The following is a 27,871-nucleotide window of genomic DNA, read 5'->3' as shown; positions in this document are numbered from 1 at the left end:
ATTTTTTATCTTCTATCTTTTTCACCTTCCTTTGCACTTTGTCCTAGATCTCCTTTCCCTTTTCCTTTGTCTCTTATCCAATAGCTCATGTGCCTCCTGAGAGAGACTGTGTTAGTACTTAAATAGAGGTATTTGATTCTGGGCAGAAGGACTTTTTAGGGTGGAAGGTGAGCATAAGACCAGAATCTAATTTATGGCTCATAATCAGGTGTGTGTTAAGTCACCAATGAAGTGCAGACCTAACAGACTCTTAGAATGAATCCTTAGGACCTAGAAAAGGATGTACTTTTCTCCTCCATTGCCACATTACCTTTTGATCTGGCTGATTCATCATAAACAAAATCTTCTGTAGAGCTCCTAGCTAGGCACACTTCTAGCAACTACAGAGAATACAAAAAAGCACATAAGCTGGTTGTAGAGGACCACAGCATTTCCCTCTTACTGTACTGTATACTTCTTTTATTTTTCCCTTTCCTATGGTGCTGAATTGTACTAAACACTTTAAAATCTCCATTTTAATTTATTTATATAGGATCCTGCTGGCCACTTTCATCAAGTATGGTATGATAACCCTCAGAGTATTTCTTTAAAGGCAACATATATACAAAACTATGGCTTACGGGGCATTGGCATGTGGAATGCAAACTGTCTTGACTACTCTGGAGATGCTGTAGCCAAACAGCAAACTGAAGAAATGTGGGAAGTCTTAAAGCCAAAGCTGTTACAGAGATGAACATCTTTTGTCAAACCATTAAGATTTAGAAAAATGATCTGTATAAATAGATCTAGTTTCTTGCATTTTTGTTATGTTGCTATATACTTTTGTTATTGGTATACTAAAAAAAGAATAAAGAAATGTTGATTGTTTGAATTTGAAAAATACATACGAATGTCCTTAATATCCAGGAACATAAAGGCAAGAAACAAGTCAACTTACCTGTTAAGTATTCCTCTATTAGATGTTTCAACACTATAATTTAATTGGGAAAAATTGCTTTCAGAATTTGATTATGCCATATTTCCCTTCATTATAGTAAAATATATGCTTATGAATCAATGCTGATTTTAAAATATGTATAATCTGAAGTGGAAATTGTTTGCTTAGAGTTTTTAAAAGCCTAGTCTTTGAAAAGCAGTTTGTGCTATACTTTTCCCCCAACCCTCCAATAAATCTTAAATTTAAAACCTACAATTTAGTGTCTCCTCTTTAGGTTCATCAAACTGATGAAAATAATTTTTCTGCTTCCTGACCCCATATAGTATTTATGTTCTCTGAGGTACTTGAACTAAACCTTTGGACAGTGAGTGAGAATTAAAAAGAATCCAGAAGATTAAATGTATTCACAAAATACAACAATATAACAGTAATATTTTGAATTGGTAAGTTAGAACTACCTAATATTTTCCAACTACATTATTTTATGAGGTTCATCCGTAAAATTTTATAATAGGAATAACTTGCAGTTGAACTTGATTCTATTCACTGTCACACTTCACACTTCTAATTATTCATATTCCTTCATTTATGAACATGTATAATTTATTTCTTGGCTAGCTTTCTTTACAAGGTTAAATTTTTCTTTCTACATCTGCAATGTGTCTTTTTTATTTTTATTTTTTGTAGAGACAGGGTCTCCAACTCCTGGGCTCAAGCACTCATCCTGCCTTGGCTTCCCAAAGAACTGGGATTACAGGCATGAGCTGCATTGTACTTTTAGTGATCTAAAGACAATGATTAGCTTCTCAACTAGTTCTCTTTCTAAAAGATCAATTTTATACAAATAACTTTTCTAAATGTAATAAAGTCTGTTTTCTTTCTCCAGGGAATTAACAACGTTGTGCTGCCCTTATTAGTTCCTAATTACAGATTAAAAATCTGTATATTTGAACTCTAGATTTACATAAATCCTGGCTTCCCTGTACATTTTCCCCCTGTAAATTGGAATAAATGATGATTGAACCATCTGTTATGAGAATAGTACATTTCCTATTTACACAATTGTTTGTGATAGAGTAAAATCAACCATTTTCATACTGTATGTTGGACCACTATTGTCTTCGTATTTCTAAAATAAATGAACTAAAAAATTTAAATTCTTAGATGCTTCTCTCTATCATAGCTCAGAATGCAAGTTCAATACCCCCTATTCTTTTGTATTTCCAGATTTCTTTTAATTAAGATATAGTGAACAAATTAAGTTAAATGAAGTCTGTATTTTCATGCAAATATATTAGTATTGATTAATACACATTTATTCTTTGCAAATAGATTTTATAGTTATATTAGCTCTTACATTTTAAGATTATTAAAAATGAAAATTGTAAAATTAGCACTGTAAAATAATATGCAAAATAATTGGAATGTTAAAAATAACCAGTCATCATTTCACTTTATATTGCATCTAATATTTCCTGAAACATTTTATAACACCCACATGGAAAATGCAGAAAGAGAAACCTTGTGCTTTATATAAAACATTGCCAAGGAGAATAATGGTTAAACAAATCTGTTCAAATAAATATTTAAATTTTTTGATAAAAGTTTTAAATTAACATACCTAATTGAGATTGTAGAGATGTATGATTTTTTTTTTTCTGTGCCAGTTCAGTTTTCAATGTTCGTAAATCTGAAACTGCTTGTTTTCTCATCTATAAAAGAACTATTCAAAATGAACTTCATCATACCCTTCTAAAAGTACATCATAATTGTCATGTAAATAGGGTTTTTGTAACTGCTTTAACTGTCTTCTCTCATTTGGCTTCAGTGGTTTGACTTCCACTGGATTACTACAGTAAATGTGTAGATTATGAATACTGTTTAATAAGCATGCTTATCTACTGACTAGATATGCTATAAGATAACCTTGTTTATGAGTATATAGGGACAAGACAATTGAACTGTTCTAAAAACTAGAGAAAGAATTTTATGTTTTGCTTAAACTTCAAAACCTGTTGTTCTCAATGTGTAAAGAAAATAGTGAAAACAACAAGAAAACAAAATACAAAAACGCTTAATTTCTAGCTCTTAGGAACTGAAGAAATATTTAAGAAATATAGTGTTTACTCTGTGGCAAGCACTCTTCTAAGTGTATTAGTCTTCTTTTTTCCAAAAATTTTACAGAATCAGATACTTATTAGTATTTATCCCCATTTTACAGTTGAAATGGAGGCCTTTAGAGGATAAGTAACTTGCTCAAGATAAAAAACTAGTAAGTGAAGTGGGTACAGCCAGGATTCAAACTCAGACCACCTGGTACCAGAGCCCTTACTATTCTAAGTGTTGTCTGTGGACAGCAGCATTAGCATCAATTGGGAGCTCATTAGGTAGGAAGAATCTCAGGCTGCACCCAGACCTACCGAGTCAGATCCTGCATTTTTAAACAGGATCCTCAGATGATATCATATTAAACTTTGAGAAGCACTACTTATGCTATACTATCTTGAATAAATATGGTTGCAAGAGACTCAGGCTAGGTTTTTTTTTTTTTGTCCCTTAGTTCTGAATCTTATAGGTAGGGCTGTTTTAGGGAGCTCATTCAGAAATCAATAAAACTTCTTATATAATGTCTGTTATGTGTCAATCAGGCACTATGGTTAAATATAGGATTTTTTCCCCCAGCCTATAAGCTGAAAACTTTGTTCTCTTTTTTTTCTCTTATTCCACTTGTCTTTACTGTTTTTGTATGAACAATTCTAATTTGGGTTCAAACCATGAGTGATATCTGTAATGTTAAAATATACAAAGATTATAAGTAATGCACATGCTTTCCAGAAGAAAATGGCATGAGGGGAGTCATAATCCAAGCCTCTGGGGGCATTTTAATTACTCCTTCCTACCTACCAAATTATTCTTGTGCACAAGTTTACATATTAGCTTTATCTCCATATATTGAATAGACACAGTTTTCCTTCATTGAACAAATTATTTTTTAATGCAAATTTAACTGATATTTTGTTAAAAATTATTCTCTGCTCTTTTCCTTTTCTATTTTAAGTTTTAAGCTTCTCAGTGCCAAACCAGGGCTTATTTAGCCTCGAGAATGCTGCTTGTAAAAAGAATCTAGAACTGCTCTGTCCAGTATAGTAGAAGCCAGTTGCCATATGTAACTACTAAACTTAAATAAAATTTAAAATTCAGTTCCTCAGTCACACAAACTACATTTCAAGTGCTCAATATCAGTAGGTGGCTAGTGGCTACCAATCTGACAGTGCAGGCATAGAACATTTCTATCATCATATAAGTGCTATTGGACAGTGCTAATTCTATTTTTTTTATTTTAAAATCTTATTTATTTATTTTATTTTATTTGAAACCCAGGACAGTACTGATTTTCTTTTTTCTCTTTTAAAATTGTTTAAAAGAGCTAATTCTAGAATGGAGTCATTATCCTGTGTCATAAAGCTGTTTCTGATAGAGAAATGAGAGCATGCATATAATTATCATTCTCATTTTTCTGCCTTGCTATGGGTACTTGTGTGAAAATGTATAATCTTCTTCTGTTTTCTGTTCAACAAAAAAGCTTTTTAATACATCAGTACTTCACAGATAATTTATATGAGGTAATTAGTTGTACACAATTCTCACCAAATAAAGCATGCCCAGAAGCCTCTACTAAGCATCTGTTATACAAAAGGTCCCACGGGAGAAACAAAGTTAACTAAGGCATAGTTTCTGCCCAGAAGGAAACTTAACATCTAGTAGAAGTCACATTATTCATATTTAAATAATATAATACATATGAAAATAACCAGAAAAAATTAAAGGATTACCCATGAAAAATTAAATGTCAGTTCAGAGAAGAGCTCAGTGGTTTATCAGACTTAATAATTCTAATACGGGAAAACTACTGAAAATTTTTTTTGAGAATATATTGACTCACAGGTTCCTTTTCCTTTAATTCTTCCTAGTAAAATTTTATTAAATTTTACTTTGGCCTTATTATATCATGCATCTTTTCACAGGATTTAGTTTTCTTCTTGCATTGTTTTCACCCATGCTCTTTATTGTTAAGATAACAATTTTAAGACAATCAATCCTTGCTACCCTTATTGACACCCAAAGTCAAAACACCAAAATACTTTATTTCAAGATAAACGTTATAATAATTTGATTAGGAAAAATGTAAATTACCTTAACTTCTACTATGAGTTTCATTTTGTCAGTATCCAGTTTTCTCTTAAGTTGGTCAATTGCATGCTGTACCTCAGTGATCTGGATTATCAGGTAATTCTGTGTGCATAGATAGACATTTATTTAGTATAACATATAAACATTTTTATTTTTAACTGCCTTGGGAATATAAACTATGAAATGATAAATATCAAAAGAGTAAATCATGAAAATAACCTATTCCATAAAGTAAACTAAATTGCTTTGGAGAAATTACTATTTGTTTCTGTTGATTTATCGAATTTTAGGGAACACTTTCTCTATAGTTACCATTAAATTAGCACCATAAAAACCAACAACTATTACTATGAAAGGAATACTATGAAAGGAATATCTTAGATATTAGTAAGACTTTAGAAATTGGGATAATGCTTTATCAGCTGAATCAGATTAGAATTATTTTAAAATACTTAATAATATGATACTATATTTTATATGCAAGAACTCATTTAATACAAGAAAACCTATTTAAAATAAGAAGACTTTTGGTTTTGTCCAGAAAAGTTTATGAGTTATAGTGGTCCTCTCTAAAGAAGTTATTTAAGAGTTTTAAACTGGCTTTGTGAAAAAATTCTTATATTGAACTGATAAAACAGTAAGATAAAGTATAAGCTATGCTAAAAAAAAGTACTAACTACTATGGACAAACCATTACTTGAGCCTATTTGGATTTTATATTAAATTCATTTAAAATAGTAAACTTTTAATATTTCATCTTGTCTAAAGTTAAATCCTTACTTTTAATAATAGTTAACATATTTTAAAATCACTTTTGGATAAGTGGGATTGATCTAACCCAAATCAAATTGTTAAATGCCCTCTTGAATTTTTTTGTCTGTTGTTTAATTATATGGTGGAATTAATAATAAAATAAACTTCATATCTCTGATTCAAGGCTGTCTCAAAAAAAAGAACCGAACAAAATTTCATAATTTCTTTAAGTTCCTGTGTGTTATAAGTCCTCCCGCCGCCACCACCAAATACAGGATTATAGCAGATGCTGTTTGTCCCCTGCCCTAGTTCATCAGGTATTCGCCTCTTTCCCATAGTGTCAGGAACCCTGTCTCAGATACACAGGTAAATCCTAATTACTCTAAGTCAGTCAGCATATAGCATTCCTTGGCAACTATTTTTCATCCAGGGTAGGCCTAGTTGATCCCTTACCTAGGATAAAGGGAAAGATTTATATATTCCATGATTCAGAGAGAGGTTTCTCCCTTGTTTGGGGATATAAAGCCCTACTTGCCATTGACCACTCTATTGCTACCATTGGAAAAAGCAGTCTTACAATGAAATTAACACTGAAAATAATAGGTAGGAAATATCAGGCCCCCTTAAAGGCAACATTAAGCTGCTGACTGTATCTCCTCAGCAATCCTCCTCCTATTACATAAGGTCATGAGTTTTTTTTTATTGTTTTAAGCAAGTTTAAGTCAAAGTCAGCCCAATGCATCTTGTGATATTACTAGCACTTATAAAGCATGTGTTTTGAACAGAACTCCTCTAACTGAAGGGGGACACATTTAGTAATACCTTGGAGTCTGTGATGTTTGCCAGATTCTTTGGTCTCATCTTGATCTCCCTGGCTTCAAGTTGCATGAGCAGTTTTTTATAGTAGAGTTCCAAATCTTCTCGAAGTTTTGTTAAAACCTCCTCCATTGATGCTGTGACTTTCTTTGTTTCCAAGTATTTTTTCTTCCAACCGTCATAGGCTATATATATATATATATACATAAAAAAGCAAAGGCTTTCATTTGAGTATTAAAGGATTCAACTTTTCATCCTGGAAAGGACCCTAGAGCTAATGTCAATTTAAACCATTTTTCTCTTTCTCTCCTCTTCTCCTTTCTTTATATACTGAGGTCATTAGACCCTGAGGGGAGGGAAATGTTTTTTTGGGATTAATTAAGAGGACTTGGCATAGTAGAAATATAGGTAAAAAAAAATAGTATATATAAAATTAGGGTAATATACATTGCTATAAAAAGTAAATATATTTTCTAAAAAAGGGTAATACATTTAATTGGTTAATATATATTATTAAAAAGCAATATATAATTAACTTGTTTATATATAGTAATATAACCAACATATATATAAAAAACAATAATATAACATATACATATAACATATATAACTATAAAAGTAATATGTATATGTTACTTTTTCCCATGATTATGGAAAACTAATCCAAAATTAATCATTAGAAATTAAACACTACCAGTTAAACAAATTGCATTGACACCAATGAGATTCTAAATACAAACTTAATAGGAACACAAAGTATATGCCAGTATACCAGAATCTGTTTAGTTTCTCTCTTTTAGATTATCATAGAAACAAAATCTCAAATTTAAAATTCTACTTTATAAGGTGATTTAATTAAAATTATATAGCTATATGGAACTTTAGCTCAAGATTTTGGCTATTTTTCTCATGCTCTATTATCCAATCCCTTAGGAACTTCTACCAGTATTACTGCCAAAATAGTTCTAGCATCTAGCACATTCCACCTTCTTCAATGCTACATCCTTAGTCAATATCATCTTTTACCAAGAAATCTGCATGCTCTTTCTAACTGGTCTGCTTTCATTCTTGCCCCTGTACAGGGTATTCTATACAGTAGTCATTCTGAGCTTTCTAAAATGTTTTTAAAAATCATATAAATCCCTAGCTCAAAATCCTCTAGTGGCTTCCTACCTTGCTTACAATAAAATCCAAAATCTTTGATTTGGCCCATCTATTCCTTGCTGACCTTTCTGATTTCATCCCCCTCTACATTTCTCCTTACATAGTGTTTCAGCAGCACTGGTCTTATTTCAGGCCCTTAATATACCACAAGGTCATTGTTATTTCTTGATCTTGATATTTAGTGTTCCCTTTGTGCCTGCCTCCCTGTTAATCAAATCTTAATCTTCTCAGAGATACTTTCTCTGAAAATTCTGCCTAAAGCATCTCTTCCCTGCCTCATCACTCTTTATTATGCTCTTTTTAATTGAATTCTCAGCTCTGATCAAAGCTAATATTGTCTTACTTATTTGTTTATTGTCTGTCTCTTTCCATAGGGAAGCAAGATCCTTATGGTCATGGCCATGTCTGTCTTGTTCACTGCTGTATCCCCAGCATTTAAAACAGTGCCCGGCATGTAGTAGGCTCAATAAATATTTTATGGCCAATACATACCTTTTATCCCGAAATATTTTTGTTGAAATAGGAAGTGATGGATCATTCCCATTTCATAAACAGAAAAGGTGAGGCACAAAGAGGGGAAATAACTTGTCTAAAAGACAGATTTGGTGTTACAATCCTGGTCCTGTGATTTTCAGTCCATTGTTCAAATCTGTCTGATAAAATTGCTTGTTTAACACTACAACAAGGCTGACTCTTTGCTACCACTTTCAGGATAACACATTGTAAGGCAGAATCTTGAGAAATATCTCCTGACACTGTCTATAACCTTCAGTCAGTTCTAGTGTTGAAACAATTTTGCTGTAAATTGAGAATCCTAAAACCACTTAATTCCTAAGATACCTTTTATCCTTACAATCCTCAAACACAACCCAAAACGGAGGCCTTTCAAATCATTTAGCAACTCTCAAGCCACCATCATGTACTGTCTTCATCCTGCCTCATCAGTCCACCAGTCCTAACAACACTGTTTCTAATTGTACTGCAAGAAAACTTACTTAACTTCCCTCATTCACTGACTTTTAAAAGCAAGGCAGACACACACACATACCAAAAAATTAAGTACAGAAGAGTCCAAGGACTCAAAGTAGTCTTCTACAGTAAGTAATATATAAGGTGCTCTTGAATGACTAATAGCAAATAGGCAGGTAAACTGGGAAGAGGGTACCTCAAGGTAAGAGGAGAAGTAGATGGCAGAGGGAAAAGCATGGCCAAAGACCTAGAGCCAAGAAGCATACTTTAGATCCTAGCATATCCAACACTTTTCCTGGAAGCCTCTCTTGATCTCTTCCATCTAATTTAGGTGTTCTTCCTTTATATTCCTATCCATAAAACTTTGTAATTCCTTTATCATAGTGGCTGAGATCACGCCACTGCACTCTAGCCTGGACAACAGAGTCAGGTAAAATAAAATAAAATTCATATAATTTAACTTTTTTATTGTAGTAGAACATATTACATAACTATATATATATATTTTTTTGGGGGGGCAGAGTCTTGCTCTGTCACCCAGGCTGGAGTGCAGTGGCACAATCTCAGCTCACTGCAACTTCCGCCTCCGTGTTCAAGCATTCTCCTACTTTATTTAGCCTCTGCAATCACTGGAACTACAGGTGCCCACCACCACACTCGGCTAGGCTAATTTTTGTATTTTTGGTAGAGACGGAGTTTCGCCATGCTGGCCAGGCTGGTCTCGAACTTCTGACCTCAAATGATCCGCCTGCCTCGGCCTCCCAAAGTTCTGGGATTACAGGCATGAGCCACTGCACTGGCAAGGATGTATCATTAATGCTTAACTTGCTTATCATTTCCCCACTGGACTGTAAGATCTATGTGGGCAGGGACAAGATTGTGTCTGTCTTAATAGTGTTTCCTAAGCCCTTAGAATAGTGGCCAGATTCAACAGGGATTTGGTAAATGAATAGAAGAATTAATAAACAAGTAAATGAGTTTCAGTTATGAAAATATTTGTTTTAATTTTAAAACCCTATGTAAAGCATTTATTGTATAGAGTTGAATAATAATTTCATGTTTTCTATATTGAACTTAATCATGTACCACTTAAACTAAAATGTAAAACAGTAAATATTAATTATAACTATTTATTCTAAAAGGATTAATTCTGTAAAACTTAAGTTTTCTTTATAGTGATAAAAGGTATGTAATAAACTTTACCATGATATCGTTTTAATTTGCTTTGTTCAAACAGCTTTTCAACTGTTTTTACTAGTTCTTCTCTATTTCTTTCCAGATACCTTCTTTCTTCCTTTACTTGTTTCATTTGTTTGATAATCTTCTCTCCTAAAGAGATTATAACTCATATTTGTCAATGTCTCAAAGCTGAAAGATGGCTCATATCCTAAAATATGGAGTGTAAAACTTAAAAATGTCTAAAGCAGCAAGAATAAATTTTATCCCAAACTGTTTTTCTTGCTACAGTATAGCATTTACCATGTGGAAAATGCAAAGGAGTCATTTCAGTTTCCAAGAGTGATATATAAGGGGATTTATAAAATAGTGTGTTTTATACTGCATTTCATATGTGTGTAGAAACTAGGTAAAGCTCAAGCAGTTATGCTGATATGCTTTGGTTTAACTCTTTTGGTAAATGTATCCGGGATTCAAAATTATTGTACTTAAATTGTACATAGAAAACGTATATATATATATATTTTTTTTTTTTTCTTTTTTTTTGACATGGAGTCTCACTTTGTTGCCCAGGCTGGAGTGTAGTGGTATGATATCGGCTCACTCCAACTTCCACCTCCTGGGTTCAAGCAATTCTCCTGCCTCAGCCTTCTGAGTAGCTGGGACTACAGGCACCTGCCACCACACCTAATTTTTTTTGTATTTTTAGTAGAGATGGGGTTTCACCATGTTGGCCAGGCTGGTCTCGAACTCCTGACCTTGTGATCTACCCACCTCAGCCTCCCAAAGTGCTGGGATTATAGGCATGAGCCACCATGCTTGGCCAGAATATATATTTTAAAATGAAATAATGTTGGTGACTAAACATATGTAGTAATAAATATAAAATTCCTGGGCCAGGTGCTGTGGCTCATGCCTATAATCCCAGCATTTTGGGAGGCCAAGGCGGGTGGATCACTTGAGGCCAGGAGTTTGAGACCACCCTGGCCAACATAGTGAAACCCCGTCTCTACTAAAAATACAAAAATTAGCCTAGCCAGGTGTGGTGGTGGGCACCTGTAGTCCCAGTGACCACAGAGGCAAAGGCAGGAGAATGCTTGAACCTGGAGGCGGAAGGTGCAGTGAGCCGAGATTGCGCCACTGCACTCTAGCCTGGGCAACACAGTCAAACTCTGTCTAAAAAATAAAATAAAATAAAATAAAATTCCTATAATTTAACTTTTTTATTGTAGTAGAACATATTACGTAACAAAATTTACCATTTAAACTATTTTTAAATGTACAGTTCAGTTGCATTAAGTACATTCACATTGTTGTGAAACCATCACCACCACCACCCCATCTCCAGAACTTATCTTCTCAAACCGAAACTCTATACCCATTAAACAATAACTCCCCATTAACATTATTTACTTTACCTCACAGAATCATCTGTACTTATGATTGCACTGTACTTACTTTCAGTTGGTAATAAAGAGATATCAATTATTCTTGAAGAAAGAACAGGTTGACAATGAAGTGAAGGGTGATCTGGTAGGGTGATGTACTCTTTTTCACCTATCTGTAAGCAAACATGAAATGAGTAAGATCGGCTGGACTGTCACATTCTTTTTTCACTTGCCCATTGGTATTTGATAATGCATTCTTTTTATGTAGTGGTGATGAACTCCAAATTTTGTATTTATAGTTACAGATTCTCTCCCATGTTCCAGTCTCTGTATTCTATTACTTGGACATTATATACAAGTACTTCAAACTTAAAATTAAAAAAAAATCTGTTATTTTTCTTTCTAAACATGATTTCCTTCCAAGATTTCTGGTCTCAGTTACCTGTTATGATAACTTTAAATATTTTCTAAGATGGCTACTGATACTGTTTTCATCTTGAGTCAATTTTGATTATATTTGCTTAGAAAATAGGTAGTTCTGTCACATGTCAAATTTTAGCAGATAATTTTACATTTTATTCTAATATATCTTATCTCCTCTGTGTTTGTGTTTCTATTGCCTCCATCTTTCCTAATTTTTGTGTTTCTACCTGATATGATTTGGATCTGCGTACCCATCTAAATATCATGTCGAATTATAATCCCCAAGTGTTGGAAGTGGGGCCTGGTGGTAGGTAATTGTATCATGGGGGCAGATTTCCCCATTGATACTGTTCTCCTGATAGTGAATTTGTTCTCATGAGATCTTGTTCTTGTGAGAGCTGATCATTTACAAAGTGTGTGGCACCTCCCCCACCCCTTCCTCCTGCTCTAGCCTTGCTCCCCCTTTGCCTTCCACCATGACTGAAAGCTCCCTGAGGCCTCCCCAGAAACAGATGATGCCATGCTTCCTGTACAAGCCTGCAGAACCATGAGCCAATTAAACCTCTTTTCTTTATAAATTACCCAGTCTCATGTTTTTTTTTTTTTATAGCAGTGCGAGAACAGTCTAATATCTACCCTTTTCTGATAAATTACCTCAAGTCTTACCATGTTGATGTTTGTCCCACTATCACTTTATTGATCTTGAATTGTTTTCAGTTATGCTTCTGTACCTCATTAGTTTTCACTTTTATCTTCATCAAGCTCTCACTTCTACTTTGTTTGTCTTACAGTTAGTCCCCATTATCTGTAGTTTCACTTTCTGTGCTTTCAGTTACCCACAGTACAGTACAATAAGATATTTTTAGAGAGAGAGAGACCACAGTCACGTAACTTTTATAATAGTATATTGTTATAATTGTTCTATTTTATTATTATTGTTTTTGTTATTGTTTACTGTGCCTACTTTATAAATTAAACTTTGTCATAGGTATATATGTATAGGAAAAATACAGTATATATAGTATATATAGGGTTGAGTTCTATCTGTGTTTTCAGGCATCCACGGGGGGTCTTGGAATGATAGATAAAGGGCAGAGTACTGCATTATTTTTCTAGCTTATTTATTTTGTTATGTTGTAGAGTTGAGATCACACAGGATAATGGCAGCCACCTATATCAGAATTGCTCCACAAATCTTCCAAACTACCATAAAAAGAAGCCAAGTAAAACCACCCAAATTTATGCCTACAACATAACTTGGGCACAGAATCCTTTACCTATAAGTGAGGAAATAAAGACTACTAGATCAGAGTGTGGTCAGGAGCCCACATCTGAGCAGAGAGTCAGATGTGGACTATGTGTCAGCACTGTACATAAATAATAGGAAATACCAATCACAAATTAGCCTGGAAAGAGAGGGCTCTACCTGAAGTGGAAAAATAGCCAAAAACAAAACAAAACAAAGAAAACCTGGTAGATTCTATGAGGAATTCAAAAGAAAGGATTTGAAAAACACAGGGAGTCAGAGGCAGTAATCATGGAAGACATAGCTTCTGGGAGAGAAGAAAATGCTTTGGAAGGGAGATATGTCCTTGGGAGCCAGTTTGGTAAGAAAAAATAAGAAAATAGCCAAGACAAGAGCTCCACTGAACTAAGCTAGTGGAAAAGAATCCAAAGAAAACACACCCATTTCACCAAAAGGCCCCATTTACATAAAAAAAAGAAACATAAATAGCTGCATTTCTAGGGAGGCCAAGGCAGGCGGATCACCTGAGGTCAGGAGTTCGAGACCAGCCTGGCCAATATGGTGAAACCCCATCTCTACAAAAATACAAAAATGAACCGGGCATGGTGGTGGGTGCCTGTAATCCCAGCTACTCGGGAGGCTGAGGCAGAAGAGTCACTTGAACCTGGGAGGCAGAGGTTGCAGGGAGCTGAGATCGTGCCATTGCACTCTAGCCTGGGCAAGAGAGTGAGACTCCATCTCGAAAAAATTAAAATTAAAATTAAAAAAATAATAATAACTGCATTTCACTACAGTAACAGAAGAGGGTGCTCCTGATTTAAGAAACACAGTAAGCCACCAAAACACCACTCACTCCCTGTTCCTCTGTAAGAACACCTGTTATTACTGATAATGGAAAAATCCAATGCAAATAAACATGAACATCTGTAGAATAATCTAGCACTCACACAGTTACTTATGAAGAAAACCTCAAAACTGAGCAGTAAATCAAAACAAATACAACCATGAAGCAGAGAAAAACTTAACAATGCTCCCAACATAGATTACAAATAATTAACTAAGCATTTGCAGATATTAATGAACACTATAAAACAGAAATTTTAAAATTTGTAATAAAAATGGAAAACAATAGGAAGGTGTGAAATGAAAATTGACCAAACTCAAGAAATAAAGAAAAAGAAATTGTCTCAGAAATGAATAAATTAGCAGGTGTCCAAGATGGAACATATATGACCAAATATATAGTAAGAAAAACACAGAATAGAAGTAAAAGGAGCCAAGAAAGTGAAACATAAGGAAAAGAGTAAAATGGATCAGAATGAAAGTGGCAGATACAAAGGTAAAAAAGATCTAAGATAAGACTAATTGTTGCCCCGAAAGAGAAACAAAACAAAACAATGAAACAGATCTATTTAAATTATAATTTTAGAAAACATCCTTGAAATAAAACAATGTCTGATTTCTGATTTTCATATTGAAAGGCCCCACTGTGTACCTAGAAAAATCTGACCTACAATTCTCAACTGAGATATAGCCTGCTAAAACTATTACACATTAAAGGAATTCTCTGACCTTCCAGGCAAAAATACTCAAGTCAGTTTACAAAGAAAAGAAAATCAAGTTGGCATCACACTTCTAAATAGTAACATATAAAGCAAGACATCAGTAGTGCAACATTTACAAGAAACTCAAGGGAAATAAGCCAAGGATTTTATAGCCATTCAAGCTATCCTTCAAGTAGTAAAGTATGAAGGCTCTAGAGCAGGCATTAGCACACTTTTTTTGTAAAGGGCCAGAGAGTAAATAAATATGTGTGGGCCACATATGGTTTCTGTCATATATTCCTCTTTTTTTCAACTCTTTAAAAACATAAAACACATTCCTAGCTCACAGGCCTTACTAAGCATGATGCAGACTTTAGTCTGCCCATCCTTGCTTTAGAGAAAGTTTTAAATGTGCAAGAACTAAGGGAATATTGTGCTCAGGATCTTTTCCTAGTATAGGTTGAGTTTCATCCAACCAAGAAATCACTGAAAAATCTTCTGCAAAATAATTGGCAGTTAAGTGTTGAACATATTTAATTATAGTTCTGAGACTAAAACAAAAGTGAGGGGATAGGACTAAGTGAACAGTACAAAAATGTTGTATTGTTTGACAAAGTAGAAATAACACAAACTGAAAATAAATGAGAAGAAAAGGGAGGGAAAAAGGTGAAAGTAGAACAAGTTTTCTGATTGCCTCAAATATAACAAGGAGGAGTCAGAGCATAATTTTAGAGGTACCAAATCAAAAGCAGAAGTATCAATTTTTAAAAAAGGAAAAAAGAGGGGCCAAAAAATACTAGCATAAGTGTATTACTATAAAGGTAAATATTAAAACAAAAATACAAATCTTTCTAAATACCAGGACCAAAAAAAAAAACCAAATAAATAGTAGAAGACACATAGTAAATATAAAATAAAATGACAAATCTGAGATTAAACATGTCATATTAATTATATAAATGGATATAACTCATCTAACTAAATAAAAAAGACTTTCAGACTAGCTTACAAAGCAAAACCCAACTCTAGACTATACATAAGCGATTTATCTAAAACAAAGTGTCTCAGAAAGGCAGATAAAAACGAGGGGAGTCGAGAATGGAGAATATCAAATAAATGCAAACAAAAAGAAAGCAGAGTATTTTGATATGCAGTAAGGAAGAATTCAGGCCAAAAAGGCATTAAATGAGCTGAAGAAAGATGCTTCATAATGCAAAAGTAATAATATTCACATAAGAACAACTTTGTGCCAAGTAATATATAGAAACACATAAAGCAGAAACCACAGGAGGTATAAGCATAAACAGTAACACAGTAATAAAAGGAGATTCTAACATACCACTCTCAGTCCAAGACATAGAGAATGTGGAAAAAATTAAGAATTTGGAATACTTAATGTATTCAGCAAGGTAAATCATAGACAAGCCACAAAGTAGAGGGAGATATTTGCAACACACATAAACATCAACGGACTATCTTCTAGAGCATATTAAAAACTCCTACTAACCAGAAATAAATGGCAGACAACCCAATAGAAATACTTAAAACAAGTAATCCCCCCACAAAATGGTTATCAAAATGGGATCCATAAAATATAAGGGTAACCAGGGAAAATAAAAAATTCAAACCGCAGTTAAATAGCATTAAGCATCCACCAGAGTGCAAAACATTTTAAAATGTGAAGACAGTATGTATTATTGAGGATGTAGAGTAACAGGAAATGTCCTGGATTCCTAGTGGCAGTGTAAATTTGTATAATCATTTTGGAATATATTTTGGCATTATTTAAGTTACAGATAGGCATTTTCCAGCAATTCTATACACAAGTATATATTCCTCTCTTGTGTGTGCTCTTTATAATAGGTAAAATTTGGAAACAATAAAAGTATCCAGCACAATATAACAACAATTATTTGCTGAAGATGGTATGCCTTTGCTCCCAAATCCAAGGGCTTAGAGCTGTGATTCTCTTACGAGGGCTTGTACAGACTCCATTCAGTATTCCAATCTACTATACATCAAGCATCATTGGATAATCTGGACAGACATTAAACCACTAGTGGGCTGGGTGCAGTGGCTCATGCCTCTAATCCCAACACTTTGGGGGGCCGAGGAGGGCTGATTGCTTGAGCCCAGGAGTTGGAGACCAGCCTGGGCAACAAGGAGAAACCCCAACTCTACAAAAAATACAAAAATTAGCTGGGTGTGGTGGCATGTGCCTGTAGTCTCAGCTACTCAGGAGGCTGAAGTGGGAGGATGGATTGAGTCTGGGAGGTCAAGGCTGCAGTGAGCTGTGAGCGCTCCACTGCATTCCAGCCTGGGCGACAGAATGAGACCCTGTATCAAAACAAAACCAAAACCAAAAACCCCACAAGTGGCAGCATTACTTGCAATCCCTCTGGGATCAACTTACAAGCCTTCTCTTGTTTAGGTTCCACTCAAAGGTTGGTAGGCTTCTGATTCTCTTGGTTTAAAAAAAAAATAGAGCGGCACATCCAAATGCAGTAAATCTCTCTATAAATTCCAAAAAAGGTCCATAAAGTGCTTTTTCTCATTCTCAATGGTAGCTGGGGCAAGGGGATACCTCAATATGTCGCAGACCATGGAGCTCCCAGAAATTTATCTGAATTGATCGACTCCTGAATTTTCTTGCAGCTTATCTCCTACCCCCTAAGAAACATATGTCTTACCTAAGGTATCTAGATTATTTGGTATTTCCTGTTAATCAGGTCCAAGGGGGTCATGGTATGGTCAAGTTGCCTATAAACTAGATTATTACAAGGAGCCAGAATTGACACAGCCCTTAGGCAAAACAGTGAAGGTCTACTGCTGTTCCTATTTGTTACTTTTGGTTTTCTCTGCTAATTGGGATGAAGAAAAAACATTTTCCAGATTAAGAATGGCATAATAGGAGCATCAGGCTGTAATAAGTTGTTCTAATAAAGAGATGATGTAAAGAGTAGCAGCTACAATTGTTACACCTGACACTAAGGCCCATTAATCTTCTGCACAGACCAACTAGGTGAGTTTAATGTGGCTATGATAGGAATCACCTTTTCTGCCATTTTCAAGTTTTGATCATGGCACAAAACTCACAGTTCCTCCAGGAGGTTGGTAATGCTTTGGTTTACTATTTTGGTAGGGAATAGGCCATTCCATCATATTTACTTGGCCCTCTCTACTATAACATTCCTTATTGCCCATGCTGCAAGCATCAGGGAGGCATTATGAGGATTCTGACATTTGCTGAGTAAGTCCTTCAAAGTATGCATTCATGAATTAAGGAAATGACTACAGGGAGAATTTGCAAAGTCATTCAGCACACCAGAATATTGATTTAGCCAAAACTTCACTTATTATCTGACCCCTCTAAACCTCCATCCTGTTGGTGGAACACAGAGTTATTCAGGTCCCTAAGGATCAGAATCACATCAAAGCCATTGCCATGAATCCTGAAAAGTAAGGGTACCTCCCTTTCCCCATTGTAGTCATCTGGGTAAACAACCTCTCATCCCCTTAAGGAAGGTAAAGGAAATTTAGGAAGGTAAGGAAATTTAGTCCATACTTGTGGCTGAGTGACAGGGTTTTTCCTCAAGGATACCTGGCCTCCCCTTCACTCAATAAGTTCTGGGTATGTAAACTGGCTAAGGTCTAGTAATTTAATAAGAGGATGTGAATATTCATGTGGTTATTCAAGGCAGATGTCTATTTATGAGGACTAAAAATAACTTTTGGTTATACAGATCAATAGCTTACTGGTACGCTTATCCACTTCAGTCTCAGGAACATCATGATTAGTCTTAGGGACACCTTGGCAATTAACTATTGTCAAGGATTTCTTAATCATACATCCTTATGATCACTCTGGTACTGTTTTCTCTTATATAGTAAAATGCTGTAAATTGGCTTCTATCAGGGATACTGTCATCTCTAAAGAAATCAAGTAGGCCAGGCGTGGTGGGTCATGCCTGTAATTTCAGCACTTTGGGAGGCCGATGCAGGTGGATCATGAGGTCAGGGGTCCAAGACCAGCCTGGCCAAGATGGTGAAACCCTGTCTCTACTAAAACTACAAAAATTAGCTGGGCGCAGTAGAAGGTGCCTATAATCCCAGCTACTCGGGAGGCTGAGGCAGGAGAATCTCTTTAACCTGGGTGGTGGAGGTTACAGTGAGCTGAGATGGCATCACTGCACTCTAGCCTGGGCAACAGAGTGAGACTCCGTCTCCAAAAAAAAAAAAAACAAAAACAAAAGAAATCAAGTATAGTCTTGTCTTCACTTCATGTGACACAAAACAGCCACTGTAAGGTTTTTTTAAAAGAATTCTGGGGTTGCCTTTCCAATATATTTCCCCAATGTCTGGTTAAAGAAGTAAGTGGATATAAATCTTCTCTTAACATTTTTATTTCCCAAAGTCTTTAGATTTCTTGCTCTACTTTTTAACAAGAAATTCCTGGCATTCTAAATTTACTCAGTATGAACCACCATATTGTCCAGGTTTCTGTCAGCCTCACTCAATTTAGCAAAATGTTTTTTACCACTCACAGTTGCTGGAGCTAGCACATTAAATCCAGAATCTCTGATAAGTGTATCCATATTATTAAACTTGAGCCAATTTAAAGTTACATTCTTTCATTCCTGCTCTGAATCTATTCCCAATAATATTTTTCTAAGTTTCTACTAGCACAAATTAACAAAATATTGCAGTTCTTTTGCAATAATCAGTCTGAGATTCTCATTTGTAAAAGTTTTTGGCCCATATCACACTTTCTGTACCAAATACTGAATCATTTCAGTGCAGGTTTAAGCAGGAAGAAATGTAATAAAGGAAATCAAGTGTATCAGAAACACTGGAGGAGCAGGTTCTAGGTCTGGTCTCCTAAAATGATGTTTCCATTAGTGAAGTTACCATTGCTGAGGCCATCACCAGAACTACGCTGAAAGCAAGAAGCCATCATTGTTATTGCCATTACAGCTTCTCACACTCAGAAAGCTGGAGGAAAAAACACTTAATTCATGACAAAAATAGAAAGAAAGAGTAAAACTGTTGTTATTCACAGATGACATGAATATGTATGTAGAAAGTTCTGAAGAATCTACAAAAAAATCCTGACAGAATTAATTGAATTTAGCAAAATCTCAATAGACAAGTTCAATGTATAAAAATCAATTACATTTCTATAAATTAGCAACAATTAGAAAATAAAAATTGTAAAATACCATTCTATAGAAGCTTCAAAATACCAAATACCTAAAATAAATATATTAAAAGATCTAAGAGCAATACACTAAAACCACAGACACTGCTGAAAGAAACTAGTGACATAAATAGAGAAATATACTGTGTTCATAGATTAGAAGATTCAGTACATTTAGGATATAAGTTTTCCTCCCAAATTGATTGACAGATTCACAGTGATTTCACTCAAAATTCCAGTAGTCTTGTGGTAAGAAATTGACAAGCTGATTCTAAAATTTATACGAAAACACAAAGAATCTAGAATCACCAAAATGATCTTGAAAAAAAATTAACTTGGAAATCTTACACTATCTGATAACAATAACTACTATAAAGCCTCAGTAATGAAGATAATGTGGTATTGGCATAAGGATAAAAAAAAATCATTGAGCAGAAAGGGAGGCTAGAAGTTGTCCTAGATCTTATAGAGTCAACTGAGTTTTGAATAATGCAATAGGAAAAATAAAGTCTTAACAAATGGTGTAGGAAGTGGGTATCTGAGGATCTCAACTGAACCACAATCCCAACCTAATTCTGCACATAAAATTTTGAGATTAGTGGTTCTCTTCAAATTACCTCTGTTTAACAAAAATTATCACTGAGAGTGCAAGGGAAAGGAGGTCTTGATTCTTTGAGGAGAAAGTATGACAGAGGTGTCTAGAAGAATAGTAATGGACTAAGAAAATGTAGTATATTTGTTGGCAGAATTAAAGACTCATTTGACGTTTGTGGTTTATTAACTATGGTTGGAATTTTGTCCAATGAGTATGAAAGACATAACCATGGAAACATTAATGTAACTTTCTGTTTTAATTTTCTCATCTGAAAATAAGGATAACAGTACCTCCACAAATAGTTGTTGAATTAAATGAATTAACATACATAAAGCATTTAGAACAGTGATTGGCTCAATAAATGCTATCTAATTGGTTGTTGCTATGTTATTAGTAGTATTATTTAGGTACGTAGTTATTAAAATGGTTAAGACTATGAACTCTGAAGCCAGTCTACACTATTTAGGATCTAAGCCCAGCTCTAGTACTTACTAACTATATGTATGACCTGGGAAAGCCATGGAACCTTTCTGTGCCTCAGTTTCCTCATCTGCAAAACGGAAATGATAACTATAACCTATCTCATGGAGTTTCCTTTATGGGGATTAAATGAGTCAGTATGTGTAAAATACTTAGAATAGTGCCTGGTAGTTGATACTCATTGATAGCTATTATTAAAATTAGTATTGTTATTCTTAAGAGTGTCCTAAATTCATCCTGCAAATATCTGCAAAATTCTCCTAGTCTTTCCATCATTTCTTGAGAATAAACTGGTGATGTGAATAGTGTTCATTAACTCATTTAACCCAGCGCAATTCAAATTAGGTAACATACCCAAGATCACACAGCTAGTAACTATAACATAAACAATTTACTACTATACTGCTTCTTAACACATTATATAATTCCGTTCTAAAGAGACAAGTTAATCAAGTACAGGTATTAATATATTAAATTACAAATTAGCTCTGAAAGCTGCTAGTTAAGTGCAGTTTGATGTACCTTTAAAACTAGTAATAAAATTTGAGAAGATAATCCAAAAAGGTATTGGTGGATAACTTTTCTCCCTTCTCATTTGGGCATATTGTTACCTTATTTATAAAAACAGAAAAATTGAACTGCTATTGATAATATTAGAAGTATGTTCCTGGAAAACTTAGACATTTTAATCTGCAGATTCACTTTAATCTTAGTAAAAATATTATAATGTTGCAATACCATATTTAAACAAAAAATTTAAAATAGTACCTGATTGTCCTGTCTTCTACTGATAGCTGTATCATCTTCATTTTCCCAAAGACACTGACTTAAAGGAAATGACAGGTTTGAAAGTCATTAAAACATGATCCCATGAATATTAGCTTTTCATATTTTATGTATTTTATTTTATGTTCTGTAAACACAAATATTGAAAATTTTCAAAGTCAGCCTGAGACCATTATCATATGTTCTTTCAGACTCATTGGTAATCCATGTAAAGCTACAATTTAGTATGAGTAATAAAATCATATTTCACTATATTATAACTAAATTCTAGTTCAATATCTACAGCAAGATAAAATTACTTGAAATTTTAGAAACATATTTGTTTATTGTTCTTTTGTGAATAACTGTTTATAAAAACCCTTATCTTAATTTCAAAAGACTGTGTAAAACTCTTGTCTAACTACTACAATTTTGAATGAAATGATACCAGTGTGAAAATCAAGCATATTGTTTACGTATAACCAAGAACTTGAGAGGCAGGATAATTAGTTCTAATGAAGGGAAACAAAGAAATTTTTCTGTCATCAAGTTGTCCCAATGATAAAAGTATTACAATAGAAATAAATTTAAGCTATGAATCATCCCTCATTATCTTGGAGAGGAATGTTAGCAAAAAAACAGTAAAGATCTGAATCAAGATAATTTTAATTAAAATATCACTAATTTCACTCATATCTTTAAGTAAAAGTCTTTATAACAGTACTCTGAATACCTTACTCTTTTTCTTATTGTTTAGATTATGGCATGTGGAATCAGCATTTATACTAATTACCTTTTTTTGGTGCCAAAGCAATCATTATTTGAATCTTCCAATGATCTTGGCAACTCAGAATTTCTAATTTTATTTTTTGCAATCTGGCTTTTTTCTGCAGTGGCTTTTCCCCCAGCTGATGTTGATGGTCATCCATGGCAAATAAAGTTCAGAATGTTAAGAAAATACTAAAATAAACTTTTGTTTTTATACATATACATTATAATCTTATCGTAGATTTCAGAATCCCCATGTACTTTCCTATAGGGATACAAGTCAACAGTTTCCAAAGTGAATTTCATGAAATATTAGTTTATGTGAAAAGGAAATTATTTGGTTAATTCAGCTTGGGAAATGTTGAATTAAGCAACATCAAACAGCAACACAATCCCCTACACACACATTCACTCCGATTGAAGGGTTTGTCTGTCTCCGTGTACAATTAAGTCTTCAAGAGGGGGTAGGTAAGATGGGGGTTTCCTGAAATTTAATTGTCTTTTTTTTTTTTTGAGATAGAGACTGGCTCTGTCGCCCAGGCTGGAGTGCAGTGGTGCAATCTCGGTTCACTGCAGCCTCTGCCTCCCAGGTCCAAGTGATTCTCCTGTCTCAGCCTCCCAAGTAGCTGGGATTACAGGCATGTGCCACCACGCCCAGCGAATTTTTGTATTTTTAGTATAGACAGGGTTTCACCAGGTTGGCAAGGCTCATCTTGAACTCCTGACCTCAGGTGATATGCCCACCTTGGCCTCCCGAAGTGCTGAAATTACAGGCATGAGCCACCGCGTTCGGCCTTAATTGTCTTTACAAACAATTTGCCAAAGCAGTTTTTGAAACAGTGTTCTGAGGAACCTTCTCTGGAAAATGCTGGTATAAATACAGAACATAAAATGTCATTTTATTTCACATACATTTTCATTGATAAAATCTCCCTTCATTTTAACAGCATTTCTTAATATAGAAAAACTACACAATCCATCTTTGAAATATTAACACTAATGTTTTACATGGTCTATATAAACAAAAGATCCATGAACCTGGCAGTATTAATGCAGATTTTTTTCCCTTGGAGAAATCAATTTTTTTTAATTCAGAAAAAAATAAGTGAGCCAAATTAATATTTGAAAGTCATTTTACAAGGGTTGTTGCTGGGCATGGTGGCTCATGCCTGTAAACCCAGCACTGTGGGAGGCTGGGCAGGAGGGTATCTCGAGCCCAGTAGTTCAAGACCAGCCTGAGCAACATCTCTACAAAAATTTAAAAAACTCTACAAAAATAAATTAGCCAGGCATGGTGGTGCATGCCTGTGTTCCCAGCTACTTGGGAGACTGGGGTGGGAGGATGTCTTGATCCTGGAAGGTCGAGGCTACAGTGAGCCATGATCACACTGCTGCTCTCCAACCTGGACATCAGAGCAAGATCCTGTCTCAAACAAAAACAAAACAAACAAACAAACAAAAAAGACTTGCCACAATATTGTGCGACCTGGAGCCCACATTGGTTTTTGTTTGGCTGCTACAATTTATTACCCACCTGGCATTGAAATTGTCACTTAAGAACAACAAACGGAGGCTGGGTGTGGCAGCTTACGTCTGTAATTCCAGGACTTCAGGAGGCCGAGGTGGGTAGATCACTTGAGGTCAGGAGTTCAAGATCAGCCTGGCCAACATGGTAAAACCCTATCTCTACTAAAAATACAAAAATTAGCCAAGTGTGGTGGCATGCACTTGTAATCCCAGCTACTTGGGAGGCTGAAGCAGGAGAATAGCTTGAATCCAGGAAGCAGACACTGCAGTGAGCCGAGATTGTGCCACTGCTCTCCAGCCTGGGCTGGAAAGAGACCCTGTCTCAAACAAAAAACAAAACAAAACAAAATGAAACAAAAAAACATAAAAGATCTATATAATACAAAATGAATAAAAAATGGACGTACCAAATGTGTAAAAGCTAATAGTAAACTACAACTCTCCCTACCCACCCATAAAAAGAAACAATAATGTAGACCTCAGTGTTTTGAGAACTCCAGCAAATATATGTTTAAAATATGATAGAGTCACAGAAAAGGGAGTGATAACTGTGAAACTAAGTTTTGAACTATGAGCTGTTTGGTGGCAAAGAAGGGAGCAGGAGGAATTTAAGCAAAGAATATGGTATGTACAAGGAGCAGAATACTAATAATGTGTGGAGCATTTTTATCCATAATGAAAAGTTCAGTATGACTCTAGCACAGTGTTATAAAGCATGGGCTTCAGTCAGACACACAAGAGCTCAAGTCCTGGCATGGCCATAACATGTATGACTTTAGGTAAGTTATTTCTCTAACTTCTCTTTCCTTATCTCTAAAATGGCATAATGCATGGAAAGCACCTAGCACACTGTCCAATCCTGAGAAGTTTCTTGACTTTAAGTTCTGATTTATATCCCATTGTCATTTTCTTAGTCCCTAAGTCTATTTTCCATCTTGTCACCTAAGTTGTTTTTCTAGAACTAAAATCCAATCATGCCACTCAGTTAAAAACTTCAGATTGCTTCCCATTACCTACTAAACTCTTTAGCTTTGCAAGCAAGGCTCTTCTGGCTCAAGTTGCTACCTACCTCTCCAGAAGTACCAGTTCATAGTACTTCTCTCCCTCCCTTTCCTAATCTCATACTATTATAACAGTAGTATTACTACTACTAATAATAGATAAAAATTACTGAACTAACCCCAACATTAAGTAAATCCTGAAAGCTTCATTCATATCACGATCTATGAGAAGGAGGCCTTCTGGAGATAGGCACTAAACAATCTCCATGGCCATACGCTGTAGCCCTGGGTTTGAAGAGTTCTCTATGCCATCTTAAGAAGGTTAGGCTTGGCCAGGCGTGGTGGCTCACGCCTGTAATCCTAGCACTTTGGCAGGCCGAGATGGGCGGACTGCCTGTCCCAGGCCAGCGGATTGCCTGAGCTCAGGAGTTCAAGACCGGCCTGGTCAACATGGTGAAACCCTGTCTCTACTAAAATACAAAAATATCAGCCAGGCGTGGCGGCGTGTGCCTGTAGTCCCAGCTATTCAGGAGGCTGAGGCAGGAGAATCGCTTGAACCCAGGAGGCAGAAGTTGCGGTGAGGCGAGATTGTGCCACTGCACTCAAGTTGGGGGGACAGAGCGAGGCTCCGTCTCCAAAAAAAAAAAAAGTTTAGGCTTCAGTCAGGCGCAGTGGCTCACGCCTGTAATCCTAACACTTTTGGGAGGCTGAGGCGGGCGGATCACCTGAGGTCAGGAGTTTGAGACCAGCCTAGCCAACGTGGAGAAATCCCGTCTCTACTAAACATACAAAAATTAGCTGGGTGTGGTGGCAGGCACCTGTAATCCCAGCTATCAAGAGGCTGAGGCAGGAGAATTGCCGGAACCCGGGAGGCGGAGGTTGCAGTTAGCCAAGATCGCGCCACTGCACTCCAGCCTGGCAACAGAGCGAGACTCCCTCTTAAAACAAAACAAAACAAAACAAAACATATTACCTACATTCTCCCCAAACTTTATTATTTATTATAAATTTCTTCTCTAAAATGTCATGTTTCAGAAGGGATAGCATCTGTTATCATTTTTGTACCATTACAGTTACTGTCTAAGAACACAGTAATTGATTACATATTTACTCATTGATATGTTAAGACAGTTATTAATTTTCAACAAATATTTATTCAGGACTGTGGTCTAGGCACTGTGTTTGACTCTGAGTAAGTAGCAATAAATCCTTGTCCTCAAAGAGTTTATACTATTTATAAAAATTTTTAAAAACTGGATTTCTTTCCAACAAAATGACAAATAAACCACAGAGGAAATAAAAGTTCAAACCAAAACTATTGAAAAAATTATTTATATTTGTTTGTGTGGCGATTTACAGATACAAAGCAGTTTCACATATGATATCCAATTTTGAACCTCACAATAAAGAATAATAATACTGAATGGGAAATCACCCTGTCAGATATATAAAAAATATTAATGTCAGTACTAGTTCAGAAGATGGATAAAGTCTGAAAGTGGTCTTGTATGTATAAGAATATAGATATGAATATATATATATATATATTTATATATATAGTGTGGTAAAGGTGCCATTTGAAATCAGATATTTTGGGATAACTGGAAATGCATTTGGAAGAAATCTATACTACCTCATTCTTTATTTTTTCCAGAATGTGGAGCAGAGAAACAAGAAGACAGAAAATATATGACATAATGGCAAGATTATGGTTCAACAGGAACTTTTAGACATTGCTGCTGGGTACTATCGCTTTGGAAAACACATGGATGTTTAGTGAAGTTGAACATGTACATGAACATTAACAACAAACAATGCCAATTCTCTTGCACATGCACATTTAGGACTTGTGTACAAAAATGTACATAACAGGATATTTGTAATAGTCCCAAGCTACAAACAAACCAAATGTTCATCAGCCATAGAATAGACAAATAAATTGTAATGTAAATAAATTGTATGAATATAAAATGGAATAGCACAACAATGAAAATAAATAGTGTTACATGTGACGGTATGGTTGACTCTTACAATGTTGAGTTTCTCTTACTCAAGTTCAAAATGATATACATAAATAAAATTCAAAACAGACATAACTGAACTATATTATCAAGGGATATATATCTCAGTTGTAAAACTACAAGGAATTCCTATGATCAAAAGAATCATAGAGTAAAAAGATAAACCACAAATTAAAGTTAAGAAAATAATTCAAAATAAGTACTACCACCAGAGATAAAGAGAAACATTACATGAAATAGGGGTCAATTTATCAAGAAGACATAATAATCCTAAATATGCATGCACCTAATAACAGAGCTTCAAAATACAGAAAGCAAAAGAAAAACAAGAAAACGATTACCACAAATATCAAAGTAGTAGTTATCTCTACTGGAGAAGGAAGAAGTATGACCAGAGAAAAACACACAAGGTTGGAAGGTCTAGGAACAATGACAATACTACATTACCTTAGAAACAGCAGTTAAACTTCTAAAAATAATAATAGGACAAATGCACGAAACTGCATTTAGAAAAGTGTTGCTCTGGCCTGGAGCAGTGGCTCACGCCTGTAATCCTAACACTTTGAGAGGCCACGGTGGGTGGATTACCTGAGGTCAGGAGTTTGAGACCACCCTGGCCAAGATGGTGAAACCCCATCTCTACTAAAAATGCAAAAATTAGCTGGACATGTTGGTGTGCACCTGTAGTCCCATGTATTAGGGAGGCTAAGGCAGAAAATTTGCTTGAACCTGGGAGTGAGAGCTTGCAGCAAGCCGAGACTGTGCCACTGCACTCCAGCCTAGGCAAAGAGCGAGACTCCATCTCAAAAAGAAAAAAAAGCCGGGCACGGTGGCTCAAGCCTGTAATCCCATCACTTTGGGAGGCCGAGACGGGCGGATCACGAGGTCAGGAGATCGAGACCATCCTGGC

At 35.2% G+C, this 27,871-nt stretch overlaps 2 protein-coding genes across 6 annotated transcripts in view; one reads left to right on the top strand and one right to left on the bottom strand.

The window, feature by feature from the left end:
* The window catches only part of CTBS (chitobiase), a 45,726-nt gene extending 18,723 nt beyond the window's left edge, over positions 1 to 27,003 (top strand). Inside the window, exon 7 of one of the 2 annotated variants that reach the window (XM_017869123.1) lies at positions 26,595 to 27,003. In XM_017869123.1, the coding sequence (XP_017724612.1) occupies positions 26,595 to 26,633 (39 nt within the window). In that variant the 3' untranslated portion in view covers positions 26,634 to 27,003. Of the gene's footprint in view, positions 1 to 532; positions 2,101 to 26,594 lie in introns of those variants that run through there. The other variant, XM_017869122.1, reaches the window with a different exon arrangement.
* Positions 1 to 27,871, bottom strand: part of SPATA1 (spermatogenesis associated 1) — a 59,908-nt gene that overhangs the window by 9,980 nt on the left and 22,057 nt on the right. Inside the window, exons 7-15 of one of the 4 annotated variants that reach the window (XM_017869119.1) lie at positions 22,438 to 22,552; positions 21,648 to 21,705; positions 11,465 to 11,567; positions 10,034 to 10,159; positions 6,704 to 6,882; positions 5,132 to 5,230; positions 2,559 to 2,649; positions 938 to 970; positions 311 to 380 (exon numbers count right to left, since the gene is read on the bottom strand). In XM_017869119.1, coding sequence (XP_017724608.1) covers positions 358 to 380; positions 938 to 970; positions 2,559 to 2,649; positions 5,132 to 5,230; positions 6,704 to 6,882; positions 10,034 to 10,159; positions 11,465 to 11,567; positions 21,648 to 21,705; positions 22,438 to 22,552 — 827 coding nt within the window. In that variant the 3' untranslated portion in view covers positions 311 to 357. Of the gene's footprint in view, positions 1 to 310; positions 381 to 816; positions 971 to 2,558; positions 2,661 to 5,131; positions 5,231 to 6,703; positions 6,883 to 10,033; positions 10,160 to 11,464; positions 11,568 to 21,647; positions 21,706 to 22,437; positions 22,553 to 27,871 lie in introns of those variants that run through there. The other 3 variants (XM_017869120.1, XM_017869118.1, XM_017869121.1) reach the window with 3 other exon arrangements.

The sequence above is a fragment of the Rhinopithecus bieti genome, unplaced genomic scaffold, assembly GCF_001698545.2.
Source record: "Rhinopithecus bieti isolate Rb0 unplaced genomic scaffold, ASM169854v2 scaffold_4600, whole genome shotgun sequence".
Classification (NCBI taxonomy): domain Eukaryota; kingdom Metazoa; phylum Chordata; class Mammalia; order Primates; family Cercopithecidae; genus Rhinopithecus; species Rhinopithecus bieti.
Note: the sequence above shows the minus strand (reverse complement) of the source record. Positions and strands in the feature narration are given on the sequence as shown.